This window comes from Triturus cristatus, chromosome 9 (genome assembly GCF_964204655.1).
Source record: "Triturus cristatus chromosome 9, aTriCri1.1, whole genome shotgun sequence".
In the NCBI taxonomy this organism is placed as follows: Eukaryota; Metazoa; Chordata; class Amphibia; order Caudata; family Salamandridae; genus Triturus; species Triturus cristatus.
The window spans coordinates 1,011,787,433-1,011,814,879 of NC_140592.1; the positions used below are offsets into that span (position 1 = coordinate 1,011,787,433).

At 42.3% G+C, this 27,447-nt stretch overlaps 1 protein-coding gene across 2 annotated transcripts in view; it reads right to left on the reverse strand.

Annotated features, from left to right (window-relative positions):
* TMEM63C (transmembrane protein 63C) overlaps positions 1-27,447 on the reverse strand; it is a 537,448-nt gene that overhangs the window by 243,032 nt on the left and 266,969 nt on the right. The window contains exons 4-6 of one of the 2 annotated variants that reach the window (XM_085626681.1): positions 7,953-8,182; positions 3,111-3,190; positions 1,019-1,051 (exon numbers count right to left, since the gene is read on the reverse strand). In XM_085626681.1, the coding sequence (XP_085482807.1) occupies positions 1,019-1,051; positions 3,111-3,190; positions 7,953-8,150 (311 nt within the window). In that variant the 5' untranslated portion in view covers positions 8,151-8,182. The remainder of the gene's footprint in view (positions 1-1,018; positions 1,052-3,110; positions 3,191-7,952; positions 8,183-27,447) is intronic. The other variant, XM_085626682.1, reaches the window with a different exon arrangement.

Below are 27,447 nucleotides of genomic sequence, written 5' to 3' on the forward strand. Positions count from 1 at the left end.
TCCCGCTGCAGAAGCTCCACTCAGACAGATCCCCATTTTTCCTCTCCCTCACCCTCAGTCCCTCCCACCCACATGTACACAAAGCCTTTTCATCTGCTGTGGACTTCCTTCTGTAGGTTGGGCAGGGCTATCACGCCAAACCACATAATTCCCTCCTTGGTGACATTAAAGGAGTGGGTGGAATGGAATGAATCCATCACATTAATGAACCTTGAACTGAAGAGATGGTAAAAGCCTCCCCAGCTTACTTTACAAAATGAAAAAAGCTTATTTGTTCCAAGTGAATTGCTCTCAAAGGACATCACTCTCGCCTAGCAACGCTGAAGGTCAGGTGAGATCCTCCGGAGACAGCTGCCACTCGGCCCTGCTGTCGACATGGCTGATCATTGGTTTTCTGCACCACAGAGTGAGGAGCGATAAACCCACGCGATGGCCTCGGTTTCTCCACCTCATTCGTGAGAGAGGAGTGCCACGTCACCACAGCTCCAGGGAAGAAACAAGCACCTTAAAATAAGTCACCAGTTCCCTCGGCAGAATGGAAAATGTATAAAATTCATGGCTACAACATGGTGAACGCCCACAGCAAGGGGTTAGTGCTTAGCATGATTGGCGGAGTGTCTGGTGGATTGGGACGGCGATTGGCCTCTCACACACCGCCAAACAGAAGATTAAGCAAAAGGTCTCAGTATAAATTCTGGTCAGATTAGGAGTGAGAGCCAGAATCCACGAGGCAATGCGTCAGCACTTGGTTCCACCAGTGAATTTTTGCTCAAAAGGCTAAAATGGTAAAGTGTGAGAACACAAGTCCCTAGCATCAACATTTAGTGCACATCCTTTGTTTCTATCACAAGGGAAGTGGGAGAGCTTGTTTAAAGACGCCAGAGGCATGTGGTGACTTATTTCAAGTGACTTTGCCTCCTCCTGCTGAGAGCGGCATGCGGGTGTCGAGCCTTAATCAAACACCAGTGTAATCAAACTATCCAAGTTGATCTCCAATAGAACCAATAAAAAACATTACTCGTAGGAGTCATAGGTCCTGGGCGGCACCCATCTAGATGGGAAGAGGAAAGAACAACTATTAAACTAAACTTATGCCGAGAGCATGCGAAGATCAAGGACTCTCAGGGAAACTGTGGTGATCAAGGGATCCCATGACATTGGCTCGTGCCCAAGAGCAGAGCTCTTCATTCATTCTTTTGACCAGCTTGTGTTGTCACTCATGACCGCAATTAAAAATACCTGTATACAAAGACTAAAATCTGCCAAGATGCGTATTTCATGCTTGCTCCCTCCTCCCAAAACTATAACATTTAGAAATTCAAGCAGAAAATTATAGCAAGCATGATAGAGCTTTTTTCAGCTACTCCCACGGTAGGTATGAGAGTTAGCAAAATCGTTGCTAAGAGTACCGTTGTCTACCTGCTCAATGGGAACAACTGGAACACCGCGGGCAGAGTCATGCGTGCCGGAACACCGCAAGCGTAGCCACGCTTGCCTGCACAATGCATCTGCCTTAATCCTATGTCATACACCCCCTGCTCGAACAACACAGAAATTGAACCGATGATTGAAGTTTCTTCAAATGGACGACTTAAATGGACAACTCTCAACCCCCTTGGCATTGTGACACCGGTGTTGGTGCACTGATGTATGTAGTTGATGTAACTTTAGAAAACTGGAAAGGAGATGGGATTGGAAAACTAAAAGTGCAACATAATTAGTAACTGCACCTGTGTTCTGCTTCCTGTTCTTTCTTGAGATCCGAACACTATCATACTTGGTAGAACCATCAGCTGCAGTGCTGCGCCCCTCGTGCTGCAGCGCACATTACCCAGGAAACACTGCGAGTTACTACAACATGAAGAGGTTAAAGAGCACACACTGATTCCCACACTATTAATATTATGAAAATGAGAATGCTACCGTAGTATTCATCTCATTTTGAGTAACATGGTATAATGATGACAAACACTGCACCCAGAATTATTGATAATACTGGGGATCAGATTTTCCCCACTAGCGAAATTACTGCAGCATTATTTTGCAGCTCGAAATGAGTCCTAAGGGGATTATTTTGAGGTATGCATGTTAATTTCCACGGTCTCCCTTAGGGCCATATGTAGGTACCTAAATACCGGTCGGTAACGGCCGAAAACCAGTAAATATCCCGTTACCGACCGGTATTTAGGCAATTGAGATGTAGGTGGCTGGATTTCAGGATTCGCTAATTTACCGAATCGGAATCTTAAGAAATCGGTAAAATACCGATTCGGTAAATTACCGCATCCTGAAATCCTATGTAGGGGCACTCAAGTGAGTGCATTTGTGGTGTCTGGATTCATTATTTACCACCAACTACAAGTTGATGGTAAATAACGAATACCTTTTAAAAAGCAATTTTGTGCTGTTTGAAAAGTGCCATGTGGCAGACATACATGCCCATAGGGCATGTATGTGCACCACATGTGCACACATGCACGATTCAGGGGTGCAACAGGGTGTCAATGTGACACCCTGCCACCCATGAATATGCTCCCCCTATTACCGAATCGGTATTTACCGAATCGGTAATAGTGAATGGCTTCCCATTCATTCCTATGGGCCTCCAGGCCCATAGGAATGAATTGGAAGGGATGCATTATTACCGAATCGGTAAATACCGATTCATAAATACCGAATATTACTGATTCGGTAATAATTACCGAATGTTTACCTACATTCTATTTACCGATTCATAAATACCGAATCGGTAAAATTCGGTATTTATGAATTGGTAAATATAACTTATCTACATATGGCCCTAAGTAAGCTATTTTTCTATGTTCACAGGTCCCCGTTCTTTAGGGGGTGAAATGCGAATGGACACAATTTTGCAATGTGCGAATTTTCCGGACAACTTGAATTTCCAAGTCGACCACATACACTACTTTGCATCTGAAATTGGATTTTCAATCAACTCGTACAGAGCACCTATGCATCTCAACTGTAACTCAGAGGGTCCAAATGCCGCCCGTTCCAAATTCACCCATACAATGCTGTACTTGCAACCAGGGCAACCCTCAACCTGATGGAGGTTGAAAGCTGTGACGTGAAGTAGGGACAGTGCTTACCTGTCATTATCCATGAGCAGTGCCAAGCGCCCATAGTCCCAGGCTGCCTTCCTCAGGCAGGAAAACACCAGGAGGAGAATCTACAGCAGTGTGGGAAAGATAAACAGAGCACAACGGGTTAACCTTCATGCTGGCTGGCAACCGAGGCTCTGCTGCAAACAAAAAAGCTATGGACAGCCATCATTCTCCTCGAGACAGCTGTCTTGATTCCACAACTGAGATATTTATCAAAACCCCCTCCAACTCTGACAAAATTACCCCCACACCTCCGACAAAAATGTAAATATTTCAAATAAGCGATGCATCCTCAACTACAGAGTTTACGTAAATTAAGGATTCACTGATATTTATCATTATCACAGTTTTTTTTTAATCTGTGTCTCTGAATTTCTTTCTGCATATTGCTGTTATTTTTATTAATATATAATGGCTTTAAAGCTTGCTTCTCTAACAAGCAGCCCACGAGTTACCGCTAGCTCTCCTATTACCTGTAAGTAAGTAGCTCTCCTAAGTGCAGTCCAGCCTATTAAATTAGATGCGTTTTATTGGTTGAATTAATCTACACATATCAACACTGGAAAGTGAAAAATGTGTATATTTTCAGAAATCATAAGCTGATCTTTGGAGAAAAACAGCTCAATTTTCAAAATATAATTACAGCTGACATTTGAATGATAAATCATGTGGCATAGAGAATATTTATTACTAATATTATCATTTTTATTTTACATTACTGCTGGCAACTGTGCCTGATGCACTAAGATGATCACTGCTGGAAAATTAGCATGTGATGGTAATGAATACAATATTGTCTGATGTGGTCACTATTACAACACTTATAATATTAGTAGCTCAGGATGATTTTCATTGAAAGTAAGTAGCTCTTATTCCAGGTAAGGTTGGAGACATCTGCTTTAAGGGATAAGATCAAAAGGCTCAAGTTATCAAACCACGATAATTTCACAAATTGAATCTTGTTTTTAGGTCTCGCCTAGCGTTGCAGCGTGCATGCGTTGCTCGCATAGCGAGACTATTGGGGTAAAAGTATTTTAGGAGAGGGACTTGTAGTTGTAATCACGGCCATGCTTTCTATTGGGCAATGTCAATATTTATTTAAAACCCTGTGTTCTCATTGATCTGCAGGGTTTTTGGTTACCGCCCTGTGGCTTTTTTGTACACGCCCTTGGGACACCGAGTCTATGGCGTCTTTCAGTTTTATGGTTGTTCTGTTATCTGAGGAGGCGTGCTAAACTAAGGTTCAGGCAGAGTTCACCAAGGCATCTGCTTTCCAGGCTGTCACGCGTGTCTTCTCTTTCCCTCCCCTCCCTCCTCCACCCCCACCCCACTCTCTCTGCTGTTCCTCCCCCTTCCTCAAGTGCTGTGTGGGGCGCACCAGCAACAGCTTGTTTAAAATCCCGGGACAAGGAGCAGAGACAGTGTTGGCTCCTCTATATGGGAGGAGGTAAGCGGGGAGTAACGCAGCTCTCTTCGCTCCCACAATGCTCGCAGGACCCCTCCACTGCACACAATCTATCAATGCACTAAAAGCACGAATGGGGTAATGTTACTCCTTTCTACACAGCGGTGGCCTTGAGAATAAAGATGCATACTGGGTGATGGTTTAATGAGTAGGGTGCCAGCCTGCTGAATACACTATACTGTTCCGTCACTAATACAGGCAGTCCATAAACCGCCCTGTGGCTTTTTTGTACACACACTTGGGACACCAAGTCTATGGCATCTTTCAGTTTTATGGTTGTTAGGTCTCGCCTAGCGTTGCAGCGCACATGCGTTTCTCGCCTACCGAAACATATTGGGGTAAAAGTATTTTAGGAGAGGGACTTGTAATCCCGCCCATGCTTTCTATTGGGCAATGTCAATATTTATTTAAATCCCTGTGTTCTCATTGCTCTGCAGGCTTTTTGGTTACTGCCCTGTGGCTTTTTTGTACACGTCCTTGGGACACCGAGTCTACGGCGTATTTCAGTTTTATGGTTGTTCTGTTATCTGAGGAGGCGTGCTAAACTAGGGTTCAGGCAGATTTCACCAAGGCATCTGCTTCCCAGGCCGTCAGGCGCGTCTTCTCTTTCCCTCCCCTCCCCTCCCTCCTCCACCCCACTCTCTCTGCTGTTCCTCCCCCTTCCTGTGTTCTCAAAGCTCTGCAGGGTTTTTGGTTACCACTCTATGGCTTTTTTGCACACGCCCTTGGGACACAGTCTACGGCGTCTTTCAGTTTTATGGTTGTTCTGTTATCTGAGGAGGCATGCTAAACTAAGGTTCAGGCAGCGTTCACCAAGGCATCTGCTTTCCAGGCTGTCACGTGCGTGTTCTCTTTCACTCCCTCCTCCACCTCCACCCTACTCTCTCAGCTGTCCCGCCCCCTTCCTCAAGTGCTGTGTGGGGTGCACCGGCAACAGCTTGTTTAAAATCCCGGAACAAGGAGCTGAGACAGCGTTGGCTCCTTTTAATGGGAGGAGGTAAGCGGGGAGTAACACAGCTCTCTTCGCTCCCACAATGCTCGCAGGACCCCTCCACTGCACACAACCTATCAATGCCCTAAAAGCATGAATGGGGTAATGTTACTCCTTTCTACACAGCGGTGGCCTTGAGAATAAAGATGCACACTGGGTGATGGTTTAATGAGTAGGGCGCCTGCCTGCTGAATATACTATACTGTTCCGTCACTAATATAGGCAGTCTGTAAACACTGGAATGCATATATTGCTGATAACATAGCTCATTGGGTTGTGCGCCTGCTGAGGTGCCATTTTACTTCTCTACATAGCAGTGATTCGAGCATGCAAATTACTACTTGTTAATAGCTCCTTGAGTTTTATGTTTAGCTGCTGACGAGACTGTAGTAAATCACTGGCTAGTGGCCCCAAATAAGGATGCCTAATTATGTGATAACAGCTCTATGGGCTGCACGAGGCGCTAGATGTGCATCAGCTTGGGTAATAATGTGCATATTTGTGGAAGCAGGCCTCTTGGCGCTATCGATTGGCTAGAAGGTATTTATTGTTACCCAACGCAGTGGTACGCATCTTATCACCCTGAGAAGGATGGACGGCTGATTGAACCTGCCGGGATTCGATCCTGAGACTGCGAGGTCTAACACATTTTCCGGAAGTGGCTGCATTCAGCCAATGAACTACCAGACCTAGCTACATATGGGGCATTAAGAACGTGATGTCACACAGACTTAACAAGAGCGCACAATAGCCTAGCTCTGTGGGCTGCACGAGGCGCTAGATGTGCATCAGCTCGGGTAATAACGTTGCCATGAATGATAAGCCCTGCTTAATGACTGGCTGTACTTCAGGAATATGCCCAACACGTCTAAAAACGCTCAAATAAGAGTATAACTTCTCTGTGCCTACCAAAAATAAAATGAAGTTTCGCGGCAAATCCCTTAATCTTCCGTGTCTACCAAAAATTAAATGAAGATGTCGTTGTTCAGTTTAGCAATACAGAACTGAGAAAAAAATATAAGTTACATCAAAAATGGTGAACTGCTGCACAGTTAAGATTTTTTTCTATTCTCAGACTGAGGACGAAAATAGAGAGCCCAATACAGAATACTAGAAGCCTGCTTTAAACATAAAAATAGCAAAAGGGGCATAATTGGCACATTGCACAGTAGTGATGGGTGTGATCTCCAGTCTAATGGTGCAGAATTGATAATATATACTGTATGCTTTTAAGGAAAAAAACAATATGAAAAACAATATCATTTACAATGCAAAAAGTCTTTCAACAATGTCACTGCGAGACCTATTGCATTGTAAATGCTTGTTCCGTTTATCTTCGTTCAGCCCGGAGCTTCTCTCACCACATTAGTGACATTATGTAGTGGCAGTAGCAGACGGGGGGGGGGGGGGCACAAATCAACATTAGCCAAGAAACCAGTGACAAGACCACAATGAACAGGGTGAGGGACAGGAAAAAAATCTTGCCTGGTCACTTATTTGAAAAAAAAGAGACAGTCATGTTAATTTATGACTAAGTAAATGTTCAAATTTCTAAGTGTAATATTTGGAAAATCCTTCCTTAAGATATTTTTTACGAAATCTTTGCTTTCTGGCAATATTTCAACAGTATGTCTTTGATGGCAAAGTGTATACAGAAAGCTAAAGAGGTCCTAAAATTTACAAGAAACAAATGTAAGCTTTGTTATTCTAGTCAACCTCATATTTCTTTCGTTGCTTCTCAACACGAGTTGTCTGGGTGTATGTCGGAATATCAAGAACAAAAACATTGTGACACACATATATATATTGCTGCCAGAATATTGACTGCCAAGATACTGTGAAAGTGATTTATGTAATCATGTATACATTTACTAATTTTTAACTCCACACCTATGTATATTGAAAATATGAATATCATCAAAGTACATAGATGTGCATTAAAGTTTAGCAAAAATATACTTGCCTGTAAATGCTTACCTTCACAATATATTTGTAGTGAATATGCTGGCTACAATATTTTTGTAACACGATATTTCAAAATTAAGTATTCTGGTAGCATATCAAAACGGTCATATACAAATTTACCAAAATCTGAAAAGTGGGAGACGAGCATGAATCATTGACTTCCAAATGTTTGTGTCAACATGAATATGTCAGGGAACAGTAAAGCTTTCAATGTACGATACATTAAATTAATTGAGACAAGGCTTTCGAGAATATTATTTTTAAGAGCACCAAAATATCCTTCCTTAGGCCTAGAATTAGGCACAAAATTAAAAGACAAAATTCTTAAGGTAAATTGTGTAATAAAACAATTCTAGGATTTGAGTGGAAAAAGAAATATATAAAAAGCATTGCCACCTCCTCTTACCAGCCAAAGGACGAAGTTTATAGCCAGCACGGTGGGAATGCCCCCGAAAGGCAGTCCCTGCAAAACGGTGCTGTGTGATCGAGCGCTGTAGCATTGCTCTTCAGTGGTGTTGCCAGAGCTAGCGGCAAAGTTGAACACGTCCCAGGAGATCGGCTGGCCACTTGAACTTGCCTCTGGAAAGTACACGCGGTCATCCATCCCACGGCTGCCAGGCCACACGGGCTTTCACTCTGTGAGGGAAAAGCAAAGGTATTAAATTTGTCATGGATAAAGGAAGTGAGATCTCAAACACAGACAATGACTTTGCGATGAAAAATACTGGCTTCCTTGGGTTAGACTATAATCCCAATTGATGGAACTACAATAAAGCACAGTTTAATGCTATCCTGACATCAGAGCACTATGATATGCAACAAGATATGGTCCAGAAGTTAAAGTGGTTAGGAGGAGGTAAAGAAAGCACATGAAGTGCTCCTCATTAATTGGAGAGACAACTATTTGTCGATGGAAAACATTGACAGCGGTGTAGTCCGGTTACTTTGCCCCGGGAGCGCTGGAGGATGCTGTGCTCACCATAGGTTAACTCCCCAAGCTATTCTAAGCCCTTAACGTCAGTTCTTTCAGGACAACCTTCTAGATTCAGGTACCCAGAAACCGAAACCTGCGGGGTCGGGGATTGAATAACCCCTCCTGCTCTACAACAAGCACGTTTTGTCAAATCATGTAAATCAGCACATAAAAGCAAGAGTTATAATTTCTGGTTTATATTTTTGCACACCTAGGCTGCTCATCTTAGTTTACTAGTCATGGCAGTGGGCGGGATGCTCCAAGAAGCTCAGCCATGCGTGCTACAACCATTTGAGAAAGGCAGTCAGAAAATCCAATGCCTAAGAGGTGGTGCACCTTTACATTATTTTAAAGTACAAGCATCTGAGTCCCATACTGGGCTCTGGACACAGACAGGGGAGGGAGAGACGTAAGTGATGGGTAAGTTGAAGGAATGCCTACATGCCAGTTAAAGAATTCTCAAAGACAAGACAATCGAATAAAGATGGTTATGTCATGTTGAAACAACCAAGGGTAACTCCATCACCACAGACGTAAATCTATTATTGCAGGCATCAAGTAGTCAGCCTATCATCTACATAATTCATTATTTGAGAAACAATCGGTAATGGCCAACTTCATATCAGCCCAACCTAGGGTCAAGCTGCCTGGATAGTACCATGGCTACTGAATGCTCCTCTAAAGATGGTGCAGTTGGACAAAGTGCCATCTGAACATTGTGCAGACCAGTAGTCTGAAGACCATGCAGCGATACTTGTTACACCCTACGCTAAACAATTGAGGACTATTTCTAATATAAATTTGATTTTGCACTGTAAAAGAATGTTAATCGCTATAGGAAGAGCTTTTCTGATGCTTGAAGTGATTTTCAACCATCCATTCGAATTACGGGCTCCCAATTTTAGATAGATTAAAAAAAGTTTTGGGATAGAAATGCACGGAAACATAACTGAAGCAAGCTTCTCTTTAGAAAGAGCTGGAAAGCTCTGTGCGCCTTTCAAGCCCTAAAATGAACTTATCAAAAGATAGCACGTTTCCATCTTAACCTCCAGGGACCTGAATGGGAACATAATATGCCTGTGATTATTAGCAATGTGTCTGATTTATATAAACATTAATAAGCACATGTTCATCTGGTTACTGAAACACATGGATGGCTCATTCTGCACTGAGCACTGCTTGCCGCACACAGGATGACAACCTGTCCTTCCATATTCGATAACGCACGGCTGGGCACATGCGCTCAAAAACAAAGTTCCTCCTACTAGAGCCTCTGCCAGAATTAAAATACCACCAACTGTCGGGAAGTGCAAGTTCAGGGTAAATGTCAGTAGTGCCGCGGGCATTGGACACGGTCAGTGGGTAAGTGGTCAAGAGCATGGCACAACAGGCTGCTGGGTATGCGGTCTAGTGTTTGGTAATAACATGCTGTGAGTTTAGAACGAGTCCGAGACGTTCCAGAATGGAATGAAGTGCCTGAGAAAGCTGCACTTCAAGACGGTTATCGGAGTAGGTTTAGGAATTTGGGCGGAATTGCATCTTATTCACTGGTCAGGTTCATAAAAAAAATTGAATTAAGGATATTCTTAAGGTAGAACTTCGTAATGTAACTTCCTATCAGAATTATTTCAGGATAAAGAGTTTTAGGCAAGAAGTAACAACGGAGTCCTATTCAGGCTGTCAGAGGCATTCGGAAGCTTCAGTGAAACCTCGTGTTAGTTCGAGGAGGGCACGTTACTTGAGCCAGGCTCGAGGCAGATGCCTGGATCTGGCTCAGCATGAGGTCTTCTTTGGCCTCAAGCCAGAAACCAACCAAACTTTCAACATGCCACTGTCTGTTACCCATGCTGTAACCTCATGCACAAAGAATTAAAGACAAGGAAGTAACCTTTGATCAAAACGAGGAAAAAAAGATTCCCATTTAGTGGCTAAATTGTAGAATGTGGAACCGGAAAATCTGAGATAAATCTCAGTTTCACCGAATTGTGTGATCCTTGGCCAATATTTTATTGTATTCTATTTATATAGCGCTTACTTCCCCTGACGAGGTGTTGACGTGCTTTCCGGCGAGTAGCACGCTACTGTAGAAATCAAAAAAGATTAGTGGTGGGGCAGTATAGTGAAATTTGATTTAATTTGAGTGGTGGACGTGCGAGTCGGTTAGTTGGATTGAAAAGGATAATAGGGGTATAGAAGAGGATGTAACCGAGCCCCCTTTTTCTGATCACATACGAGAGCACATTCAAGTACGTGTAATACAAAAACCTGTACAAAAAAATCTTGTGTTTGATTTAATAAACTATAATGTAGTTAGAATCGAGGCCACATATTGGGTGAACATGGCAAATAACTCACCTTTCAGTTCACTAATGGCATTGTAGTCAGGGTAGGACCTGAATGTTTCTTTGTTCATGTTTTAAATGTATCACTTTTAATCACGTTGAGATATATACTTTTTAGAATTTGAGAAACTTTATCATACCAACCTTTTGTACATGAAGTCTGTTGCATGATCTACATGCGAAAGGTAGATAAGCGGAATACCCTACTAGTGCTTCGGATCAGGGATAATTTGTCAAGAGAAAAGTTATGGCACTGGGAGCAATTGTCTTAAGTTAATTTCTGCTGGCTACTTCTGTAGACAATACGTACCTGACAATAGAGTTATACCCACTGTGCAGTCCAGGCCCGCCATGAGGAGGCGCAACATTTTCAACAATGTGACTGCATCTTCCAGCTGTGGGGCAGATACATTGCAGACTTCTCTGCCACAACTGGGAATGCACCATCAATACAGGGAGTTGTCCAGATGTGTCAGGAAGTCAAATCAACTCCAGAAAAACATTTGGTCGCAAGTATAATACAATCCTCAACACCAAATTGAATTTTGAATATAGATATTAAGTTCAGAAGGTGTGAGATTTTTAAAGTGTCAGTAATAATAGATTATAGGGCTACAGGTATTTTTGGTGATATGAAATATACTAGGTATATCAGATTGATATCCATTAAGAAAGCGTATGCAAACCAAATAGAGCTGTAGATTTCACAAATTTGTGTTCTGAGCTAATAATGGAACATAGATAATTGGTGAAAAAAAAAGTATCACGTTCAGAGATCTCATCCAATTTAATGTGATTGATGCCCCAGTTTCAGTTAGTTTTGGGTTTACCATGGCTCACGGAACATAACCCTTTAACAGAGTGAAGAAAGAAAAGTTTCACTGAACACATAGTATAGACTAGAACATTGTTTTATGGAGCGCCAGATAGGAAGGGATGTTTCAAAGGCAGCTCCGTTAACTGCAGGGTATTCAATTTGTGTCACAGTAGTAATGGAGTTACCACAACAATATGTGGGTTGCCAAGATGGGTTTAGTAAACCCGAGGTTGAGAAATTGCCCTACATAGACCACATGACTGCAAGATAGATTTGGAACCTGGGGCAATACTTCCCTTTGACAGGATATATGCACGGACAGAGAAGAAAATACTGATTTGAAGAAATATTTGGATTAGCACTTGGCAAATGTGTTTCAGACCATTTCAATCTCCTGTGTCTTCTCACCCCTTTTTGTTAAAAAAGGAGTGGAATATAGAATCTATGTAGATTAAACAGCAATAAACAGATTAAAGATTTAAAACCAATACACTTTTCCATTGAATTTGGTATTGCTGGATTAAGTAAAGAGGCATACATTTACATGAAGTTAGACTTAAGAGGGCCATACTAACTAGCTGGAGTGAGGGAAGACGGCATTTACAAATAAGTTTGGAATGTAGGAGGATATGAGGTATGGATTGTGTAATGCACAAGTGCCCTTTCATATTTTATTAATGATGTTCTTAAAGAGTGTATTGATACATTTGCTGTGGTGTACATAGATAGCATTCTAATGTCGCAAGATTCAGAAGAGGAGTAATGACAACACATAAAAGCAGTACTAGAAAGATTATGAGGTGCTAAATTAGAAAGGTTTTTTTCCATGTAAAAACTGTTTTGTTCCTTGGTTTCATTCTCACACCAGAAGAGATTGCAACGGATACAAAAAAAAGGAGCAGGCAGTGGTGATTTGGACTTCCCTTCAAGAAATTCAAGTCTTTATTGGATGTGCAAAATTCTATTGAAGACTTATTCAAAGGTTCTCACAAAAGGTAATTCAAATTACTAAATTATTAAGGAGAGGGGTACAACTGCAATGTCAGATGAGGCTGGTTAGACCTTTCAATTATTTTCTTTTTTTTGTTTAAACAAGCCTTCATCGCAGCCCCAAATTTGTTGCATGCTAATCCTTCAAAACCATTCTTTGGTGGAGGTTGAAGCCTCACATTAAGAGATAGGTCTAGTCTCGTCACAAAGACATAAGATTACAAGTCAACTTCATCTAGTGGCCTATTGATCTAGAGGATTAACATTAGTTGAGCGAAATTATCCATAATGGGAAAATAAATTAAAATAATTTACAAGCCTGGGAATAAAAGTAGGAAAAGTAGGAAAGCCAATGCTTTACCATGGTTACATACTGAAGAAATGAGACAGCAGATTTCTGAGCAACCAATTCTTAAAGAAGCAAATATAGTTGGTTCAGCATTAGTGTTAGGGCTAGAGAAAGAAGTTATAACAACAATTAGGAAAACTCTGGTATGGGAAATTAGAAAAGCTCAGAGTTGAAATATGAGATGGGTTGCCTTATGGAAATACTTCGTTTGTGCCCACTAAAGAACATTTTACAACAATGTCATGATAACCCATAGTCATATCCACTTTATTCGGTTGATTAAAACCATAAACTTACGCAACAAAACATTCTATATAAAAAAACATTAAAACCTATACAGGAATCATGTTGAAGTAATCTTAAGAACCATAAAAATGTAAGCAAGAGAACAGTCCTCAGCCTTTTGGACGGTTATGTGCAAGAATATACAAAAGTTAATTAAACAGTTTCTCCAGGGCACAAGGGGACAATCAATCTAAAACTCATGTCATCACGAAATTCATAAAGGATACACTTCATTAGAATGACATCCTGTTAAAACACAATTCATCACGGCAAAAACACTCAGTCTAAAACAGATGTCATCACAAAATTCATAAAAAGGATATACTTCAATAAAAAGACATACTATTAGAACACAATTCATCCCAGTAGTAAGAAAGACTACAACATTACATGACAGAGGAGCCCTACATTCACTTTTCATAGTGGCCGCAACTTAATAAGCTGTAAATATTAAGACTATCCCTTGTATTAATCAGCAGCTATTGGTGAACATAAAGTGCAAATAATAATAAAACAGTACGCTAGGAACAGACATATTATCTTGTTAAAATTATATTGCATGAATCAGAAGAACATGATTACACTGTCACAGTATCCAGAATGGCTAGCTTGACGGCAGCCTATTCCTAGGTCTGATGGCCCCAATTAAGAAACTTGCCACCCCGACACAGACAGTAGGTGAGGCTAACATTTGTAGATAAATCAGAGCCGGCCTCACTTGAACAAATTTGCAACCTCTGAGCAGGGGGAGGAAAACATTAGCTGGAGAGTATCTTGCTCAGAGAAGTTGTCACAAGGACAGGGTTTTAATGAACCAGGCTTAGAATAGCCTTGGGAAATGCCAGTAACCAGGGAACCATATTCAATCGGAATTTCGTCAAGACAAAAAGATGGTAAACTTTGTTTACATAAGATAGATATGGTTGCATCTGCTGGCCCAGGCTCAGTGTAACAAACCTTCTCACTGTCTAAAAACTGCTGTTTAAAAGCTCTAATAGTGGTCTTGCCCAGGGGGTGTGGGTGTCAGAAACAAACCGGGGCAACCAAGATTCTCAGTATGATCCTTAATATATTTCAGCCAGGGGATGTGCAAGGCCTTCTCTAGTGCTATACAATTTAGAATAATGAGTTGATTTAAATTTGGGGTCGGCTGAGCCCAGATTCTCAGCCAATGTAAGAGCGGCACAACCGCAATCTGGTCCAAAATGTAGCCCACTCCCTGTTCCTCATGTAAATTAAAAATCGGGGTAGCAACAGGGACCGAGAAAAGGTTGCGCATAAAATTTTTCTCAGCCCCTTCAATTCCCTTCACATCCTTATAGCCCCAGATGTCACCAGCATAGGTGGCCATAGGGATACACTTCGCATTATAGACCTTCAGAAGCACGGGAAACGGCTTCGACCCTATTCTTTTTGCAAAATCCAGGGTAGCCCCCGCTGCTCTGGCTAAAACATTTTTTGGTGCGCGCTGCGCGCACCAAGAACCTTGGACATTGAAAAGTACTCCTAGGTTTGGGAACGTGGACACTTTAGTTAACTCGTCCCCCTTACAATAAAAATGTGACCCTGGCCGCCTTTCGGGAGCCTATGGTCATGGCATTTGATTTTTTTAAATCGGTGATTAAATACAAAGAATCCATAAAATCTATAAAACAGTTTAAAAGTAGTTGCAGACCCCCTGCTGTTCTGGACACTAAAACCGCGTCATCAGCATACAGAAGTGCGGGAATCATCTTGGTGCCAGCTCTTGGGATATCTTTACAACAGGATGTTAAGGAGTCCCAGTTTGTTGATGTAGAAGGTAAATAGCAAGGGAGCCAATATATATCCCTGCCAGACCCCTCTTCTTACTGCCCAAGAGTCTGTCAGGCTCCCATCTTCATTAAAGTGTACCACAGCCGTTGTGTTATCATGGGCAGTAGCCAGAAAGGAGATCAAGTCAACATCTAGCCCCAGATCACACAGTATCAACCACAGCTTGGACCTATGAACAAGGTCAAAAGCTGAGGTTAAGGCCATAAAAGCCAGGTGTAAGCCCCCCGCCGCCCGGCAACAATATACTTCCCAATCACCAAGTGAAGATTGAGGCATTGATCCAAGGTCCCTTTCCCCTGCCTGAAACCATATTGGAGGTTAGAGAAGATGTTAGCATGATCAAGCCAGGCTGTTAGGCGATCCAAGACTACTTTACCCATAATTTTAGCCGCAGAATCAAGAAGAGAGATGGATCTATAACATGCCGGGTCACCCCTGGCACCCTTTTTAAAAATGGGGATGATAACCGCCTTTGCCCATGATGAGGGAAAACCGGACACACAAGCTGCATTAAAGACATGTGTTAAAATCTTAGCCCAGACTTTTGGGTCTGCCTTGTAAAGGTCAGCCGGTACCCAATCAGGGCCAGGCACCTTTCCACCTGAGATTGAGATGATGGCTTTAAAGACCTCATCTTTATTAAAATAAAGGGAGAGACTTACTAATCCGGGAACGGTTTGTCCCACGGTATCCCCTAAGTTGGCATCACTATAGATATTACCAAAGTGCAGGGGCCATTTCTCTGCGGGGACTGAGCAATCTCTACTGGAGTTTGGAGTGTCAGAGAAGACAGGACTGTTAACAACAGACCAACATTTAGAGCTATTAGTCAGCACACTGGCTTGGCTAAGCTCCTCCCAGGCCAGCTCCCTTAACTGTTCTTTCTTGCTCTGAACTGCAAGTTTATAAGCCTTCCTACTGTTCTTGACTGATATTGCGTCCCTCGGTTTTTGCTTGAGGGCCTGCGTGAGCGCCTTATGGGTAGCCACAAAGGTATTGTCAAACCACCTTTTCAGTTTTGGGCACCTTACTCTGGTTGTAGTAGATACATGAAAGGAAACCTGTTTAGTAATTAATTCGAAGGCATCTAAAATGGCTCGGTCATGAGATTCCTGATCTAGACACACTTGGAACTCCAAGGCACAAGTAGTATACAGGTTATCAATAAAGCTCTCGGGGGTGATCCTATCCCACCTCAATCTGCGTGCTTGGTCTTTGAGACTAATATTTATATTAGTGACCTGACTCGTGACCCTTCCCTTGAGGGCAGTCTGGAGGTGAAGATCCAATATTAAAGGATTATGGTTGCTAAAGCAATTCCAGGTGACACTAAGGTTCTTTACAGCCGATGTTAACGGAGAGTATAGCAGAATATGATCAATTATACTTTGAATACCATGGCCCACATAGGTAGATACCAATGCTGACCTATCTGATTGTTGTAGGCAGTTCAAGTTATAGGCTGATAGGAGGCCTTCTAAGAAGGTGCCAGACTGAGTATGTTCAAAGTGATTTTGCTCCTGCAGGCCGTCTTCCTCCTCCAGCATTGCTAAACAATTAAGGGGACAATTACGAGTATTAAAGTCCCCCAGAACTAATATGTCATAGTAGGCTTCAGTTCCTTCCCCATAACTTCCCCAAAAAAACTCTAGTGCCGAAAGATGCTCGGTTTCGTGGGTTCTAGTGAAGGAATTATAAACCTTTACCACTAGAAAAGTTGGTAAATTCTTCCCTCACAATTCCACAGCTAGCACACGGGGCGAACAGGAATCAATCAGCTTGGCACTATAAGAAAATTTAAGACTAAACATTAAAAGGAGACCCCCCCTGCCTCTGCCCATGTTTGAAGGAGTAGCAAATTTACAAAATGATATAAAACCATCCAAATAGAAATGGTCAGTTGACTCCCATGTTTCTTGTAGAGCAATAATGTGGTGTGTGGCAAGGAAATGTTCCCAGGAGGGCAAGGTGCAATTGGATGGGAAGGACCGTCGGCAGAGACAGGCGTCACCACAAGGGTAGAATGGGGAAAGCTATCAGCAGGGACAGGTGCTGCCGCAAGAGGAGGTAGTCAATCTTGGGTGTCCAATCCAGAAAGAACCTGAAACCTATTAAAAGTGGGAGTTGGACGGGTCACGTTAGAACAGGGCCCGTGGTTTTGCTTGTAAAAATAACCAAGGGGTAGTGAACATATATTGGTACTCTTAGATGTTATGGGAGCTCCTGAGGGGTTTTGTAGGCACCTCCTGGCGCTTGAAGGAGTGGCAGTGTTGGCGGCAAGCTCGCGGTGCCGCCGAGGGTGCTGGGAGGTGTAGTCCTCCTCTTGGCTCCCGATCTCCAGCAGGCTTGGTCCTGGCCCCGGCAAGGGGCGAACAGCAAAAATGGCCGGTTTGAGATTCCCGTACAGCGGGAGCTACTGAGGGGTTTTGTAGGAGCCTCCTGGTGCTTGGAGGAGTGGCAGTGTTGGCGGCAAGCTCACGGTGCCACAGGGGGCACTGGGAGGTGTAGTCCTCCTCCCGGCTCCCGATCTCCAGCAGGCTTGGTCCCGGCCCCGGCAACGGGCGAATAGCAAAAGTGGCCAGTTTCAGCTTCTCCATTAGTGGGACATAAAGATATAATGAAGACTAAGGAGTTAGTCCACAGACTCTTTTGGTGGCATATAATTAGTAAGGATGTAAAAGAGCATGAGAGAAACTGTGTGATGTGCAAGAGTTAAATCCTCTAGGCGAGCTCCACAGGGTTAGCTGCATTCTTTAACAGCACCTAGGCTTTGGCAAATCAAAACAATGTAAATCATAACAACTGTAAAGGTTACGATACAATTTAAGAATTTGTGGGCATACTTAGAAAGATTAATTTCTACAACTCTGAAAGGGCTGCTGAAACAAGACAGTTATCAACCTTATTCGTACAGCGTATTGAGCGAATAAATGGAATACCAATGATACTAATATCAGAAGGTGGATCTAATTTTCTAATCTCATTTTTCGAAACATTTCACTGAAAGGCTTTTAATAGAAGTGAGATATTCAACTAGTTTTCACCCATAAATTGATGGTCAGACAAAGTCAATATCTACATTTGTATCTATTAAATCAAGTACATGATTGGTTAGAGTTTGTATGGGCAGCTGAATTCACATACAATATTGCAGTAAATGTCTCTATTGGACGTATTTAATTTTGCTTAAACAATGGTAGATGTTAAAGTCCGGAGAACACAGTGATACCAGCTGAAGAAAACAAAACACAACAGTAGCTGGAGAGTCGGGGAAAACACGGAATAATTTGGAAAAGTCCAAAATAATGTATAAAAGACAGGGTGAAAAAAGGAGATGTGAAGGGCTAGATACAAAGTAGACAGTAGTGTTTGGCTATCATCACAACACTCATGTTTAAAGGCTCATTGAACATTCCAGCCATGCTATCTAGAACCATAATTGGCCTGTCATAAAGGTTATCAGTATTGTAACTGTCCAATTAAAGCTATCTAAAGGTTTAAAAGTCCATTCAATGTCTCATAGCTCACTACTGAAGGATTGTGTGGAAGGTGTCAGAAAAACCTCCACCGAAGGGAATAAAATTAGATAGAAGAGAAATTTAAAGTTAAGATCATTTGTTGAAAGTCAAGGTGTATTAGTTATTGGAAAGGTTATGGCACTGATGAAAAGCCTTGGGATCTACAAGAATATGTACATGCACTTATATTTTTAAAAGACTCTTATCAAGAGCATGCTAATGAACCTTGGCTGGAAAATGTTCCTTTTGAGTGGGCTACTTTCAGGAAGTGCAAGGTCAGGGTTAATGTCGGAAGTGCCAAAGTTCACTGGACACTATCAGTAGCTAATTGGTCAAGAGCTTTGCTCAATAAATTGCTTTATATGGGGTCTAGTAGTTGGTAGTTACATGCTGGGTTTCTTGATTGAGCTCCAGTTTGGAAAGAAGTGCCAGAAAATGCTGTACTTCAAAAATGACTTATCAGAGTATGTATTTGAACGTAGGTCCCGTGCTCCTTGGGTGAAATCACACATTACTTAACTGGCACGTACAAGGAAAACATTGAATAAATGAAATTCTTAAGGTAGGCATTTGTAACTTCAGGATAAAAGTGGATTTCATCCGGAAGTAAAAATGATGTCTACTTGAGGCCGTTCGAGGGGTCTGGAAGCTTCTGCGAAACCTTGGGCTTATTTCTGACAGCCTACAGAGGTATTTATCCATAACACCCTACAAGCGTGTCGGTACAGGGAGATTTGATCAAATGATTACGAAGAGATGAGAGGAAATTCCTCAGTGCCGAAAGTCTACTTTTAAAAGCATGCTTGTATAAAAATATTTGCATACAAGTATTTAGCTTCCGACAACACATTGTTCAATATAAGCAGGCTATTTATAGAAGGGTTATTCGAGAACTTGCAATAGGATATAATTATAATGAAAGTGTTTAGCCTAATTGCCTCAACAAAAAAAGAATTTCCTTAAATAGGCAGTTTAGATATATGAATATTTGTAGACAACTACAGAGAAAAGTCATGCATCAGCATATAAAGTTCCAAGAAGTAAACCTCTTTGACCCAAAAATGTAAGATGATAATTGGGAACTAAAGACAATAATTGCTTCATTGCTTTTTCAAAGTAAAAACAAAAAATCATGATCCGCTAATAGACTGTAATCCTATAAAACAAAGGAGGTGAGGAAGGAGCTATGGTTTAGGTAGACCAATGGAAGGGGGGCTTTCAGAAAAAAAAAAGAGAAAGCAATGAAGATGCTCATTTGAGGTTTCTCTTCTCTTTGCCCCTCCCCTGCCTCCATAATCCACAATAAACTTGAGAGCGGCAAGGGCATTGTGAGCAATCATCCGACGATAACTTCTGCTGCCTGCTTCCATGGATTACAGGTAGCAGACACTAGTATACAACCACTGTGAAATTCACACCTGCCACGAGTAGGGGCTAGATTCCTAACAATTAGAATGCATCTTCCAACTGTAGAACAGATATACTGCAGACCTCTCTGCCACATGGGGGAATGCAAAATATCCAAGAAAGAAGGTCGAGTGAACCAAATCCATACAGCCAATATGATACTTCTCAGAGTATTCTTGCCACCAAGTTAAGTCACATATATGCATAAAACATTTTAAACAAAATAGTTCACATACATCAGAAGTTACTACAGCTACCCCAATAAAACTAGTCCGCAATCACTGACCATAAAAGATAGAAATTTGACATGCATTCGTGCAGCACGCAGAAACCATGTAGTCTGCTATGACGATGCTCACAACAACTCCAATGACCAAAATAGGTCACAAACTCAACAGGACACATTAGCCTGAATATTGTAAATACATCCAGAAGAGCACAGATACAACAAATAATTGTCTGCCACATCAGTCCCTACAATACCACTCAGTGAGAATGGGCAGACAGAAACACGAGAGAACAAATTAGAAAGAACGTTGCACAAATCATACACGTGTTATACAGTTAACTATCAGGAGAGAGGAGGGAACGTGGAATAACTACAGCTCATGAGGTATGTAGTGTTAAGTTTGATGGTCAATGCAATGTACACACACACACCACTCTGCCTGGCTGGCTGGTTAGTTAGTTGGTGCTTGTACGGGTAAATTGAAATAAAGAATCAGCAGACTGCATTATTTATTTATTTGAGAGGTTTATATAGCGCTGGCTAGACCCGACGGTATTACAGCGCTTTCCAGTTTCCCTCTTGCATACTTTTCTTTGCTGTTCTCATACAACATGGGCTATACGGTATAGTGACAGCAAGCATGGTGTGGTGCATTAACATACAGTGTTTACTGTCTGTATCAACATGCATTTTGACCCAAAGGCAAGGTGGATTGCAGCAAAACCTGAAGACCCGTCATTAGCCTGGTTTTGTTCTATAGGCCCCAGGAAGCCTCACTGGTAAAACATAAGACCCAGCCAGTCTGCAGGGGCAGTACCCAGGCAGAGAGCAGGGCAGTGTGGATGAGGCCAAGTGTTTGGTGCATACACGGCATTTGAATGCAACCTAGTGGTGATTTACAGCCCCAAGCTCTGTATTTTTCATGTTGTCCTGTTTTCTCTTAGTCTCTGTACTCCTTCCTGTCGGTCTCTTGTCTCTTCAGGTCTTCCCATTTTATTCTCCATGTGTCTCCCACTCTGATTTTTACTTTTTTAATACCCTTAATTTTCTTTCTTTTGATTTCTCCCATAATCTTAAACTTCGCTCATTTAGCAACTCTTTTTCTTATCTCTTATTTCTTCATCGCTTTTCCTCTCCAACCGCTCTCCCAGTATCTTTGCTATCCCAGGAATCTCTGTTTAATTAGTTTCTACCTCTTCTTCCCTTTCGATTTCTTCTGCTTTTCTATGGGTTTTTTTCCGGTCTCCCTGACTCTCGTTTTCTTTCGGCCTCTCTGTCTCTGCCTCCGTTGCTATCTCATGAGAAGCCATGCTTTTCTTGTTATATTCATATAAACCTAATGGAAACACAGAGCATGTCATGTAGCAGGATGCTCGCATAGGGAATATGAGCAATGATCTCACACTGGAACTTGTCAGAAGCCCTGAATTCAGAAGACACTAAATTCCAGGGAGAGAGACCTTACAGTATAGCGGGGCTCGAGAATATTGTAAAACTTTTGTCTTTTTTAACCAGAGTATTAAATATATATATACACACACACATATATATGTATATATACATACATACACACACACACATATATATATATATATATACACACACACACTTATTTTGACATATACACACACACACACATATATATAAAAGCACTGTATTGGGTAAAGGGAGAAACAAAGTCAATGACTAATAGCTGGGTTGTAATGGTTGTAATGGTTAATGCACTGTGATGTAGTCTTTAAAGAGGTGACTCTTCAATTCCTTCCTGAATTGGAGCAGTGCTGGGGTTGTCCTGAAGGACACTGGGATGTTGTTCAAAGTGCATGGATGGGAAAGGCTTGCTGCCTTGCTATGCCTTTTTTTTAATTCTTCATTGTCTGCAGTCGGATGTATCCTGGCTAAGGTGTGTGAAGAACCAACAGAGATGGCCAGCTTGCCGTAAAGAAAAGCGTGAGCGCAGGTCGTGATAGATTTGTAAATGATGTCGCTTGTTTAAACGATGGTGCAGAATGGCAAAGGGAGCCAACGGAGTTCCATCAGGATGTGGGTGATGTGACCATATTCCTTCGGGCCCTGGATGGGATAGGTTGCCCTTAAAGGGTACCAGTGTGGAGTCTGGGAGGCCATGAAGCAAGGAATTACTACTAAACAGATGCCGGAGTAGGAGGGCTTGAACAACAGTTGTGAAGTTGCTTTGTGGAAAAACTGTCATTTTCTTTAGAAGAAAAAGCTGGTAGCAGCCTGACTTTTTTTTTTGTGGCAATTTGTTCCTAAAGGGTGACGTTGGTGTCCAGGGTGAATCCAAGTGACTTGGAAACCAGTGAAAAGCTGGGGTTTGAAGCTGTCAACATCTAGGTTTGTACTGTCTCTTATTTGTTGTTCTTGGGAAATAACAGAACTTTCGTCTTGGTTGTGTTGACCTTCAGGTAGGCAATGGGCATTCAGGTCATGATGTTGTCCCGGCAAAGTTTAAATCATAATATATCTGAAGCAGAGTATACTTTCAGGAAAGTTTGTTTAAGAGGTTATCTATGGGTAGATCACCAAGTGGCTCCATTTAGAGACTGACGACGACAGGGGACACTATGAAACCCTGGAGGGACTGTGCAGGTGGCGGGGGCCTTTGGGATCAGGAAGTGTCTATGTGATCAAACTGGTGTCAGTTGAAAAGATAGGAGAACCAGTGAAGGACATTGTCAGTGAATCCTACTGGAGACTCCAAGGTGCCTAGGCGGATGGTTTGGTTGACTGTGTCAAATGGAGCAATAACAGGAGGCAGAGGTCGTCTTATTTTGTGGTTAAGAGGGCCTCATCTACAATGTCTAAGGTGAAGGCCTTGGTGTAATAGTCATGCAGAAGATGGTCAGCACTGAGGTGGTCTTGAAGTTGAACACAGATTGCTTTTTCAATGCTCTTGTCCATGAATGGTAGGCATGTGATGGGCCAGTAGTTGGCGCGCTCATCAGGCTCTAGTGTAGATTTCTTTAAGAGAGGGAGAATCCGGCCTGTCTTGAGAACTTCTGGGAAGATGCCTTGAGTGAGGAAGACATTCGCAGTGGTGAGTGGGGATGCCAGACTGTCCTCAGAGAGCTTTGCCGAAGGACAAGGGTAAGATATCTTCATAAGAAGTGGCTTTGAGAGACTAGAGTATGTTGGTGAAATTTGGGATAGATTGGGCTTTTTAGGCTGAACATTGCAGGATTTAATGTTAAGCGGTGGGCATGAAAGATGAAGTAGGCTTGGTGTTGCTAATATGCTGTTGGATCTTCTGTATATTTTTTTTACTGTAACATAGGTTGAGAGAATTGCACTTTTCTGTGGAGCGAGCAATAGAGGGGTCTGACAGGTGATTGACGCAGTGCTTGATTGTCTTTAAAAGGGTTCTGTTGGTGAGTTCATTGATGGTGTTGGTATAGTACTTTGCTTTGGCTGACGTGATGAGGTGTCTGTGCATTGTCCAGGGTCTTCAGTATCACAAGGTCATCAGGAGTTGCTTTTCTTCGATTTTCATTACGGTCTAAGATTGGATCATTTATTGTCATGAAGGTCTTTAGAGTACCAGGGTGCTGAACATTTTGGCTTGCACTTATGTATTTTAACTGGGGCATGGAATTTCACGTAGTTTTCCAAAAAAGACTTAACGTTGCTGAAAAGGTTATGTGCACAATGGTCCTTTTTTGGTGAATTTAATTTGTTTGAATAGTATGCTACATGTGAGGTGATGGCTTCAATGTTCGTACTCATTATTGGTACGCTGTTTGTATTGTACTGTCTAACTAGGTACAAAAAGAGATAACATTTATTATTATTTTTTTAAAGTTGGTGAAAAAGGGTGTTGGCATCAGATGTGGAATGGACAGGGTGAGAGAGGAGTCTATAGGACAGTCTTTGAAAGGTCTGAAGGTTTGGTCTTCTCTTTTGTGTTGTCCTTGGTCTGCTGGTAGGATACTGATTAGAGAAATAGGGATGGCAAATTGACTAGTCCATTCCAGACTTATGAGTGGTTTGCACTGGGTTGATGGGGATGCTAAAAAGGCAAAGGTGAGGATGTGGCTTTTGGAGTGTGTTGTTTGTGTGACACACTGCACCACTTTGATAGTGTCTATAAGCAGGACCGGCTTTAGAACTGGTGGCGCCCTGTGTGACAATGTTTGTTGATGCCCCCCAATGACCACCTCTGACACAGATTCCCTCACTACCACCATTTGACAGTGCCCCTCAAGTCTCCATAACCACCATCTCTTAGATTCATTTAGTTTTATAGCGCCACTCATACCAGTTTAAGATGTCAGACACTTTACATCACACATGCATTGCACAGAGACAATTGATCATCGGTGTGTAAATCAGTATATAGGAAATGTTACACAACACAGAGGCCTACAGGAAGTAGGAGTCACATTTCATCCATATGGGTAGGCAGTATAGTTAAAGAGTCCCTGGACTGGAAAAGCACACATTCAACATTTAAAATGTAACACCATTGTTAGGGGTTTTCTTTAATAATAAGAATAATTTCTACCCAAATGAAACTCTTCTGCAATATTAGGACAACGAAAGACTGGGCAAAAAATAAATAGCTCGAATATTTTCCTTGCAGTTTGAATGCAGCTCTTTGATGGCAGTTAATAGCTCACTGCTCTATATTAGGATTTTAACTTATAAACTGCAAGTAACAAAAGGATCTCTGACAAAAGCAGTAACCCATTGACCTATTTATATTATATACACTTTGTGCGAATGGAACACGTTCTTTGCAGCAGGCATATTAACCCTCTGCGCTATGATGAGTCAAACTTTTCACTAGGATAAAATGCTGGTCTCTCTCCAGGAAGAACTTTAATCACTGGAGTTGTCATTTTTATTGATGCCTAAAAATTGCTGGGACAATTTACCCGGCATCAGGTGCTTTTAAAAAAATGAACTTTGCGCCGCCAAGTCAGCCCCTGGTGCGGTGGCACCGGTCGCACCACCCCATGTATGAGATTGAAGAAGCGGAGTCCTATTTTGAGCTTCTTTTCTTTGGAAAGGGTTAAGTCATTTAAGGTTGGGGTGTGGATATGTCGGATGGACAAGGTGGTAAGGAATTCTGAGAACTGGTGGTAGGAGATTCAAAGAGTGAGAAATGGCATTTCAGCTCCATGGACTGCTTGCCTAGGGTGCATGATTATGAGGATTTCTGGATGACAGCAAGACCTCCTCCCTTCTAATGTGCGTGGTCCACATGATGAAGGCTGTCGAATGTGGGGAGAAGGATGCACAGGATGTGTGTGGATGTGTTGTTGAACAAGGTTTCTGTGATGAAGAGGGCATCAAGTTTGTCATAAGTGATTAGATCTGTGATGCCTGGTGTGTGGGGTGATGCAGAGCGAGCAGTAATGAGCCTTAGCTGGTAAGTAAATTCTGTAGTCTGGACATCTAGATCTTGATGTAACTGTGGTGATTGCCAGAATGGGGTGCTGGGTGAGGCATATAATTTCATCTTACAGTGTAGGTTTTAGTAGAATAGGGGTTTTGGCCCAATGCCCTTCATGTTGCTAACGGGCCCAAACTGGCAATACACTTGCCTATGGCGCAGGGCCAAATGCCGTGAACAGTGCGGTTTGGTCACCTGGGGCAAACTCCTCTGTACACAGCCTTAGGCCATGCTTGAGGTGAGTTAGCCGTCCATGGCAGGTTAGTTATTGGGCCCTGGCCTCAAACCAGACCCAGAAGCCAACCCATGCTGTGTGCTATCTTTGGCCATGCACTGCGGGGGATGACGACCAGTGGCACAATGGGCAGGACATTCTACAATCTGCTGCTGGGCTTCGCTGCCTGTGGTGGAACAGATGAATGTCATACATGATCAAACAAAACATTAATTTCACTGACAAAAAAAAAGGTTGATGTGCTGGTATAGTTAGCTTTGGCTATACAACGTTAACATCTGTTTAAAAAACTCAGAAATCAATTGGAAATTTTTTTTTGAAGCTTAAATATGGGCACAAACATAAACACCACTGAAATGCACAATGTATGGTTGGGTTAAACTAGCTATAACTCACGCCCGTCTTGCACTGCTTATAGCCTTTCATTTAACACATCACTGATGGCTTCTCAAATGACATCATTGAAGACATCACTGATGACATCATCAATGATAGTTTAATTTATCTTAGAATGTGAACCACGATTAAAAAAACAAACAGGAAAAAAGGGGCTTACTGTCCATTGCAGCAGGGGTTGACAACCTGCACAGGTATGGGTGCCGAACCTGGTCTATATCCAGACCCATCACCCAACTCCAGGCCCTTCACCCAACTCTTACTCTGTAGAGTCAATGCCTGTATGGAGACGGGGTTTTGGTGCCGACAAGGGTTTGGGTGCAGGACCTGGCCATAGGCCAGGCCCTGACATTAATTCCTGCTGTGCAGGGGTGAAGGATGTGTGCAGCAGGTTTTAATCACTCTGGTACATTTCAGTCCACGTCCTGGTAAAGGCCAGACCCTGCTGCCAGCCACTGATGCACCTAGCCAAAGTTTTGCCCATGGTAGGGATTAGCCATTCAAGGAAGGCTGGGAACATAGCATGGCTGTAGGTCATGCCTCCTGGGCAACCCCCACTTCACACGGCCTTTGGCTGTACATAGTGGGAGTTGGTCACTGTTAGATCCGGCATCCATGGTGTGGTTTTTCCACTAACGTTTGCCTTGAATTCTCCTGTTTGCGGACTACGTTTTTTGTTGGTTTTAGGCCTCTGTGTACGTTACCACTGCTAACCAGTGCTAAAGTGCTGTGCTCTCTCCTTAAAACAGGGTAGAATTGGCTTACACCCAATTGGCATATTTAGTTTACTCGTAAGTGCCTAAGTGACACTACCTTTGCCCAGGGCTTGTAAATTGAATGCTACTAGTGGGATTGCAGCACTGATTGTGCCACTCACTTAAGTAGCACTTTGAACACGTCTCAGGCCAGCCATTGTAGCCTGTGAGTGCAGTTTTAAACTGCCATTTTGATATAGCAAAATAAACCTTTTGCCAGGCCCAACCTTCCTTTTTAAACACACAAGACACTTCTAGGGTAGGCCCTAGACAGCCTAGAGGGCAGGGTTCAAAACATTTAAAAAGTAGGACATATATTTTTAAGTTTTACATGTCCTGGTAGAGAAAAAGTCTCACATTTGTTTTTAACTACC